The 10,476-nt window shown below is 31.2% G+C and overlaps 1 protein-coding gene across 1 annotated transcript in view; it reads right to left on the reverse strand.

Annotated features, from left to right (window-relative positions):
- The window catches only part of Pex11c (peroxisomal biogenesis factor 11c), a 51,228-nt gene extending 41,140 nt beyond the window's left edge, over positions 1-10,088 (reverse strand). The window contains exons 1-2 of the mRNA XM_035357760.2: positions 9,768-10,088; positions 1,654-1,832 (exon numbers count right to left, since the gene is read on the reverse strand). Of these exons, the coding sequence (XP_035213651.1) occupies positions 1,654-1,832; positions 9,768-9,989 (401 nt within the window). The 5' untranslated portion in view covers positions 9,990-10,088. The remainder of the gene's footprint in view (positions 1-1,653; positions 1,833-9,767) is intronic.
- Positions 10,089-10,476: the final 388 nt, after the last annotated feature.

The raw sequence follows: 10,476 nt of genomic DNA on the forward strand, positions 1-10,476 counted from the left end.
AAAGCAAGACACTTCATCCTATTTTCAGTATTCTTACACGCATATAAAAGAAATCTATCTTAACCTTTTGAGTAATGCTATCATGCTTGCCTTGTTATGCTAAAAATATGCTGCTATTTGTAACTATAATTTTCGCATTAATTGGCAGCAGTTGTATCCACATCAGTTGCAGTTTTGGTAAAAGTATATTTACGGATACCCCTAGGTGAAAATTGGCAATTTTTGGCAGTACATGGATACCAAGTTTGTGCAATTCATTGACTTGTTATTTTGGTTTTGTGTAGCGGCAATTTTCTGGAAAATTTTTTGGCTACAAAATAATAAGAATTGCACAAAGTCAGTATCCATATACACATTGACCTATTTTCACTTTAAGAAAAAAAAATCACAGAATTGCACAAACTAGACATTACGCACTACCTTGACTTTATCCATGTAAATGTCGACCTATGTTCACTCAAAAAAACATCAGAGAATTGCACAAACTTGACATTACGCACTCCCTTGACTTTGTCCATGTACACATCAATATATTTTCACTTAAAAAGTCAAAAGAGCAACCAATTCTAGGTAAACGTATATTTACAGAACATTCAACTACTCAGGTTCAGGTTACCATAAATGAAACAATAACTTGGTGATAAACGAAACAACAATTTGGCGATAAATGAAACAACAACTTTGTGATAACACAAGGTCTCCTCTAACCACAGTTCTTATTAATATCATTCAGTTGTGGATTTTAATAAGATAGGAAGGCATGATTCACTACTATAGTGGCTCATTCTAGTGGGTCACCATTTGAATTGTATGAGTGTTTTCATGTGTTGTATTTCACACTTTTTTTGTCTTTACAATGTGTTGTAACATTGTTGTTAACAGTATAAGGACAAAATATCTAGTTTTCTTTTTGATATGCCAGTGTCAGGTATGAATTGTTGCTTTTCATACAATGTAATGCTGTATCATTTACATGTAATTCTTATGAAAGTTTGCCATACAAAGAAACAACCCCACACAAATTTCAGCCATGCCTAAGAGGTTAAGTAAAAAGCACTCTTCAGAAAAATTGCCTCTGTGAAATTTATGATAGTGTGAGGTATGCAGTGAAAAAAATGGTAACGGAATTAAACGATTCAATTTAATCTGCGCTATACGTAAAAAAAGAATTCATAGAATTTGTACAGCAAAACACTCTCATAATAAATGAGAATAAAAAATATTTTTGCTAGTAAAAATTACATTTTATATAACAATTAGAGTTAATTATAACCATTTCTATTATTCTGCCAAAAAAGAAAAAACTACACACTTTATTTTGCACTTTTAGCATTATATATACGCATATATACAAGGCATTTAAAAGCATGTAAAACATTTAAAAGCATGTAAAAACTACTAGCATAAAAATCAGTGCTTCAATATAAGATTTTTCTAGCAGAAATTGATTAGTACTGAATTACTTTTAAATATATAAAAAGTAAAATTTTTACTACTGAATTACTTTTAAATATATTCCATGAAATCTTCATATAATTTTAATTTTTTTTAATGTAGCAATAAGAGAAAAATAAAGATATTTATATGATCTAATACTAACACTGAATAACAAAAATTCTTAAATAAATATAAACATATAACATTTAGTCTCACCTTATAATATTAATGTATGAAGATGCAGCCCACAGAGCTGCTCCTACAGCATGGAATGCAGAACTCTTAGTTTTAATTAGTTGTTTATCAGCCGCCCAAGCAATGTGTTCAAGTGGGTAATAGAACTGATCTATAACATTCTTTAAAATTCCTAATAAACGTAGAAAATAACTTTGCTCCTGAAAGATTAATATTATAAATTTAACTACAACAGAAGGAATATACAGAAATTTGATTTATATTTCATGAAAATAAAGAGTGATTAGCTATAATAACTAAGCAATAAAACATACATAATATGTTTTGTAGGTTCAGAAACAAAGCATTAGAACATTACTAAAACAAAAGCAATATAAAATCAAACAGACAAAAAGTACCTTCAATTTTCTGGTTCCCCCCCCTTTTTTAAGTGCATAATGAAACCTGAGAATAATAATTCTGAAAATATCAATGAAGAAAATATTATGTGCATGTAGTTATAATTATATATACGTAATGACAGAACATCATATTTGAATACTTGATGATATCTAATTTTTAGAATGATGAACTTGAAGATACTACAGTACAAAGTCCGAAATCCAGACGTCCATTATCCGGAATGATCTAAAATCCAGACCTTAAAACCACTGTTCTCGTAGGCTTTACGCATGCACATTTGATTCCTCCTCTGAGCATAATAAAACATCTGGAGAACCCCAATTCTTAACTTCACTTCGACACTAAATAAAATACCTTGTTACTGAAGAAACAATCATTTTAGCATAAATTTGTACCATCAATAATTTGACTCTGTTTCTGCGTATGTGCTTGGGACACATCTCACATTCCACATAGATACATTATTGATCTGATGCCAAGCTGAGGAATCATTATTTATTATACTTTCCTTTCATCGCCGCATGTTTATCAACACATGACAACTTGAGCAATGACTCATGAAGCAATGTCTAAACAATTTTTTTTTAGTAATTGAATAATAATGGAGTATGCTAGCCTTTTATGTTGACATTACGCTTGGCAATGATTACAGGTTTAAGTTAAATATGTTAAAAAATTTTGACGAGGAAAAATTTCTTCCCATATGCTAGAAATAGGTTTTGTTGATGATTCTCATAGTATGGTTCTAGATCCAGAAAATACCACTACTGATAGTGAAGAAAATGACAGAGAAGTTACTGAAAATGAAAAAATTTCGATTGACAAGTTAGTCAGAATTCTCAACACAGCAGTTACAAGACATCAACAATGTAGCTGAACAAGAGATTATGTCTGTCTACAGAATTATAGAAAAAGTAATAGCACAAAAAAATGAAGCAACTTAAACAACTTACATTGAAAGAAATGGTAAACAAATAAATATTAAGTCTTTTTTTTTTTTTTTTTTTTTTAATTTTGATATCCCTTAGATCATAAATACTTCATTATTTCATAAATCACGATTTCATATTTTTAATTGGCTTTACTCTTATAAGCGCCCTAAGATCACCAAATGTGGCGATATGCATCCTGTGCTGGTTTTTGGTGCGATTGCGTGTTGTATGGCATCCCTTTTGACGTTGAATACTCCTTTGCTGGATTGTTTCAATTTCTCGTTGATTCGTATCATGCATGTTTTGAAATATCCTATGTTGCAATGAGAGACGTGGTAGCAAGAGGGTCTGGGAGATTATTTTTAGTGGCTGCGCATGATAGAATTAAGGAAACGCTGATGCAGTGTATTAAAGAGTGGATTGAGCCTTGTACAACTATTTTTTCGGATGACTGGAAATGTTACAAGGATTTAGGAAAAGAAGGTTTTGAACATTTATTTGTGAACTATAGTATGAATTTTTTGGATAGTGTGTCTGGCTGTCATATAAATACGATAGTGATTACGTGGCGACATGAAATTGGTATTTCTGTTGTTCGAAATAGCATTCATTGATGGTAAGTGCATTTTGTTTTATTCTTGTTTTTATTTTGTAGTATGTTATGTTCATTGTTTTTTTAGTATGAATTTCTATCATTATTGTTGTTTTTTGAATTGTTTGAAATTTTAGTTTATTTTGTTGATTAGTGCATAGTGCCTAGATTGTGTAATTTGTAGATGTTTTTTTGAAACAGTTGAAAGAAGTTGAAACAGAATGCTGTGTACTTTGTATTCTTTGAAATTTATTGTTGTTACGTTAATTTATTAAGCTAGGTGTGCATAGTTCGTAGATTCTTTCGCTGCCTAGATTGTGCAATTCATAGATGTTTCTTAAAGTTGAAACAGAATGCTCTGTACATGGTATTCTTTCAAATTTATTGTTATGTTAATTTATTAAAGGGAGGTGTACGTAGTTCATAGATTCTTTCGCTGCCTAGATTGTGCAATTCGTAGATTTTTTTCAAGTTAAAACATATCGCTGTGTACATGGATTCTTGTCAAATATTTTTGGTTAGAAACTTTACGTATTTGCTATCTAAATTTTTTGTTTTTGTTTCAGATTTTTAGCTTAAATCGTGTGTTCAAAACATGGCTTTTGCATGTGCGTTTTTGGAGACATTTTATGCTTAAAGTCTGAAATGTAGACAAAAAATTTAGATAGTAATATGGCACCATGGAGTTTCTCACCAAAAATGTTTGGCGAGAAATTTGGCGACTTGAAGACACATATAAGAGTAGTTCCTTTTAATTTTATAATTTCTACATGCTATCTTACTAGTGATCTAATATACAGAAAAATCCCAAATCCAGAATCGGCAAAGTGCCAACATGCCCGGATTTCAGACTTTGTACTTTATTTTATAAAAGTCCAACTGAGAAATAAATGTTCCATTGAGGTTAGTAGCTTGTAATCCAACCCTGTACGACTAAAAAATGTAATAAAAGCACAATTTTGGAAACACTGATGTAAGAACACTGAGATGTAGATGTGCCGAAATACTGATGTCGTAGATACTTGTTGCTTAGAACATCCATCCAATTTGAAGAAGTAGTAGTCAATCTGGATTAAATTTCCTATTTATTTAAATTCACATTTATGGCCACAATTCACTTGGCACTCCAAGCGTGCCTATTTCAGAACATTTACATTATTGATACTATTGCAATATAAGTGAGCATAACGAAGCATCCATGCAGCACAAAAGTTGAAGTGAATGTGAAAATGTGTCACATTAACAATGCAAAGGAAGATGGGAGGGAGTCAAAAAGTTTTGGTTTACAATTATTTTGATTGGGAATGGGATATCTGTATTAAGGGTTATGTAAGATCACATAATTAATTTGAATGATGCAGTTCAGACTTATGATGCTATTTTTAGATAGAGAAAGGAAGTCCCAAAATTAAATAAAGAAAAAATGAGGTTATAGCCAACTAAATTTGGAAGTTTGCTTTTCTATTTTTTATCTTACATATATTATATGGAGGGGGTAAAATATACATATATGTATAATAAGAAAAACAGTCATTAACAAAATTACTAATTTAATTTGCATATCATACATATTAACCTGTGCCAAACCTTTTTTTTTTTTTTTTTTTTTGAATTGATTGTTGCTTGGTGAGAATGAACTGATTTCATTCATATTCAACTGTTTTTATACACTTGCTTTTCAGGGGTACATAGAACGTTTGCTTTGGCTGCAGCCTGCTCATCTGGCAGGCTTGCTTGTCAGTCTGTAATAAAATTTCCTACGTGTAGAAAGTCAGCTTAAATAATCTAGGAAATGTTGAAAATTGCATACTTGCCAATTTTTAAAATTTGTATATTTCAAACATTTAAAGTGAGAGGAACTGTATAGAGTCTGTAATAATGAGGGGAAAAATTATTTGTTGCTACAATGCCACAATGTCATGTCAAGCGAAATTAGAACATAACTGTATAAGCATTTAGATTAATTAAAACAGAAGTATTTTGGACAACATTTGTATTCTTCTGTAGCAGCTAAATTAAACATGGGTACCATAGCAGAGTGAGACCATGGAATCTCAAAAACGTTTTACATGCAGAAAAATAGGAAATTCAGCAGAAGAAACATGGCACACAATACCACATACATATGAACCAAAGAACAATCTGTTTGCAGTATGGAGGCGGAGGAGAATAAAGGTTAAATTTTAAGTAAACAAAACAGAGATTTTAAGGAACATAAGAAGCATTGAGGCATTTAAATATTTGTTTACAAAGTAAAGAAAAAAAAATTATATCTTTACATTGAGAAAAAGAAGAGAAATAGATATCAGTATGTAAAACGCTGAATTTCCCACCTCTTGAAATTAAAGAATTATCTCCTTTACTCAATTTTGTTTCATTAAATACATTTCTTTTTCCCAAATGATTATTATTTCCACAATGAAGGATAGCCTTCAGAAGTTCTGCATTTGTTCTATTCTTGTGCATATTCACATGCACTATTTTGAATAAAAAATGTTTAAAATATTTAATTTTTCTCTTTCAGTTTGCTTTTCTTACAATGAAGCATTTAATATTTTGCAACATCACATGCAACAGTTCTAGTAAATCTTTAAATTCATACTTTAAATTTAATAATTCTCTTTTGCTCTGCATCACTTATTTGCAATAATTCACATAGTGAAACTCTTGCCCAATCACTAACCAGAATTCAAAGAATTTCAGAGCTATAAATACTTCAGCTAAGTTATCAAATTCTCTTTTGTCCCTTTGCTTTAGCTTTCAAGCATCACTCTCTATGTACACATGTCATGAAAAAAATCCATTTGGGAATAATGATTCTTTTTTTTTTTCCCTATACTTACGTACAGACATCATACAAAAAAAAAAAAAAAAAAATAGTCAAAATGGATATTTCTGTTGAAATCTGATAACCAAAATTTTTCATGATTACTATACTTCTTTTACTTCATACAAGAAAGTAAAAAAACGGCAGAATCTATGAAGTATTCTTTGGAACATTCAAACTTTATTCGGATTTACTTCTGCAAAGAACCCATATGCGAGAGTGCATTTTTTGTCATCAAGATCACTAATGGTAATGATTTTAGAAATAGGTTAAATTTTGAAATAAAACAAAACATACATAAGTCAAATTTAGAATTTTCAACATGATATTTGGTGCATAGCGTGGTATTAAGCATGTGTATGTTAAATATAGATAAAAATTAGTGGATTAAACATATTACATACCTGTATGTCAAATGTAGCTTGTTAAACATGATATAATTAAGTTCAGGCTAGCTGAAAACCATATTAAGCATAAGAAAGCTAAAATTAGCATTAAAAAAATAAAATAAATATCAGTATTATTACTGAAATACCTTTCTAATTAATTAACGAGTTCTATTAATTCTATAAATGAGTTTTTAAAAAACTGTATCTAGCAATACTTCATTTTTTTATTTTTTTTTTCAGATTTTTATAGCTTTGAAAGAGGCTTTCTTTTTTTTTTTTTTTTTTTCAAAAACTACTCCATTAAGTAAAGCGCGGAAGAATTTATAATTGTATTTAAAATGGCTGGGAATGAATCTTACAGTAATATTAAACTTCACTGTGAAATAAGCATTCAAGTATTATGAAGACCACCAAGAAATTTATTTATTTATAAATAGTAATATTAAACTTCACTGTGAAATAAGCATTCAAGTATTATGAAGACCACCAAGAAATTTATTTATTTATAAATTTTTCCGACTGTATATATATTTTCAAAATTACTAAATACAATTTTTAGGGGCAGTTCTCAGGGAATACACTATTTTAGGCTGATAATCCTATATATTTCATAGTTTGGTTTCGTGGAAGTCACAAACATGCCCAATGATTGGCCTCTTCCCGTGCCAGTATGAAATCAAACACGAAATATCAAAATTAAGTAGATTATGTCACTTTTTTTTTCCAATCATTGAACTTTAGCAAACGCATGGTTCTACGACAAATATGCCAATAAACTTATATCCGAAAAGAGAATGGATTTTAAAACGATAATTTAGTTGCACATATGATTTGATTCTGAAACAGGTCTATCGTCATTTTGCATTACAGAACATTTAATTTTAAGTGCCTAATAGTACAGTTAAAAATTTTCAACAATAAACAATGTATCATCCACTTTACAAACATTGGTATAACAGAAAGAATTCCTGTACTAGCAACTGGAGAGAAATAAGTTTACAAATATCAGGTCAGTCCATAAGTTCGTGTGCATTAAGAGTATGCGTAGAATTCACTATGACACATTTACTAACACAATACAATATTGAAACTTGTTATTGTTTGACTAACATATTATTCAGTTCATCACCAACTTTCATAAATATCAAACGCATTTTAGTAGCTATAGAAGATAACTATAGATAATCAGTACAAACGTGGTGTGCCACATTTTTTATTTTCATGTGGTGAATCTGCCACGTTTGCAGTGATAAAAATTAATAGTGTACATGTTGAACACACTATTAGTGTAAGGACTGCCCAGAAATGGTTTAAAAATTAAAAGTTGGAAAAAGCAGCATTTGAGATTGAACCCCATTCAGGACGTTTTGAACTGTTAGAACCAAATCAAACAATTAATTCAGAAGTTTACAGGGGTTTTCATCCGCAAAGAACCCGTTGGCGCTTCGGGAAAGAACCCGTTGGCGCCGTTGCATTTTTACTCGCCAAGCTCGCGGTTCATCGACGATAATCCGAGCCGTAAACGTGATTTTTAGTGCATGTAAATTCAAGTTAGCAGATAAAACAATGTATTAAGCATATTGTAGTAAAAATTCACAGATAATAAGCATGTAGATGTAAAACTAACCGGTTAAACGTGATATACGAAAATTGTATTAAATTCAAGTTAGCACAGAAAAGAATATATTTTGCATAAGAGCATTTATAACGGAAATAAAACTTCATATAAAAATATAAATTAGTATTAATATACTGAAATTAACCGGTTAAACGTGACATACGAAAAAAATTTGTCTTAAATTCCAGTTAACACAGAAAACAATATATTCCTTACTGCAGCAGTGGTTCGCTAATTTTGATGACCATGGTGAGATGCATCAAACTATTCTGTCATCCTAGATAATCAATATTTTTTTTATTTCAATTTAATCATCTATTTATGTCACACCTGCCATCCTCTGAAAGGTTATTGTTAGAAAAGCATTAACAATATATTATCTTGTTTAAATTTTACGCCATAAAAATTAATTTATTCTCAGAATTTTTGATGACAATAACCAATAATAAAAATAAAAGCATTACTTAATTATTTAAAATGCACATTTTTGCGGTCTACGAAAACAAATTACTTTAGACGTTGGAAACCTCATGGTTCTTAGAGCTGTTCATAATTAAGAACACGTGAACAGCCGTGTTACAAATTAGCATTCACCCCTCCTTTCATCCCGAACCGAGAACCGGCATCTATCTACGAAAATATTTCTATTTATTCGTTGTTAAAGAATTCAGAAAAACTAATAATAAATAAGAGAAGAATAATATAAACCTGCAAATGCGAACAAAGACAGTGATAATTCAACAAAATAAACGCAAAAGGAGTGGTTGCATACTTCGAACAAGGGATATATCCGATGAGTTACCAGGTTTGAACTATTACCGCCAAAGTTGGCGATGTTTACATTTACCGGGTTCTCTGCGGATGTGCTTCCGTTCACAGTGAACAATTTTGCAGGCTAAACTCAGAATTTATCAAAAAACGCCCACGATTAATGAATAACAAGAAAGTGTTGTTTCATCATGATAACACTAGACCGCATATGGCTCGAACAATGCTGCGAAAAATTAGTGAATTTAATTGGGAGCTTTTGCCACATCCTGCTTGCTCCCCAGATAGTTCCCCAAGTGATTTTCACTTATTTTGTGCCTTACAAAATTTCTTACTGGGAAAAAAACTAAATTCTAAACAGGATGTACACAATGAACTTTCAACTTCTTTTTTGCATCAAAACCAGAGTCTTTCTACAACAATGGCATCAAAAAGCTGCCTGTAAGACGGCGAGACATTGTATGTAATGGAAGATAATATATATAATTGATTAAAATGTTAAATTGTGTTTTTTATATTATTTAAAAATTTACAAAAAAATGCGCATGAATTTATGGACTGAATATAAAGACGTTCACAAACGCAACAAGTACATAATATCACAAACCTCTCTTCCTAAACCATAAGTTAAGGTAAATCGAAGCATTGGTAAATCATCGAAGAGTCGCAGAATTAACCTACAGTAACTCAGTTCATCGCTAATCGTTTTTAACTTACGGGAAGTGATTCCACTGCTATGCCCGCTTAGATACAAGGATACGTAACTTAAGGTACGAACAACACTATCACGTCCTGGATATGTATTTAAAAGGTTAAGTAAGGAATCCATTTTTTTTGGGTTAAAATTAACTCTTAAGCTAAAAAACAAATACAAATGCACAACCCCCTGTTGACGACTGTCGTTCTGTTTGGAACTTTGTGTTGCCAGATGTAAAATACTAAATCTTTGTAAAAAAGTTAAAAATTCCTCAATCTCTCAGTCGTTGTAAGCAAGGAAGATAGCGAGGTTAGTTAGCCAAGGAAAACTGTATTTCCGTAGAAAGTCTACTTCAATTACCAAAGGTCTGTAATATTTCCTGTATGTGCCATGTGATAGTAGGTGTTGTGAAATGAACTGAAGTAATAACTGGTGTGTGGCGCTGTTGTTCATGACGTCAGCCTGCGTGCTGAATGGACCTGGCCGATGCTATTCGCACCCAGGGCTAAGGCTCCTATATAGGTTTAGAGGAGCCTTACCCAGGGCTAAAGGGCTGGCTCATCAGCTCCTCGCCGCTGAAACCGGAAGAAGAGATGATGACGTAGTTGGGTTCGCTTGC

The sequence above is a fragment of the Stegodyphus dumicola genome, chromosome 12 (assembly GCF_044657685.1).
Source record: "Stegodyphus dumicola isolate Sdum_Otavi_A_Nest chromosome 12, ASM4465768v1".
Lineage (NCBI taxonomy): Eukaryota > Metazoa > Arthropoda > Arachnida > Araneae > Eresidae > Stegodyphus > Stegodyphus dumicola.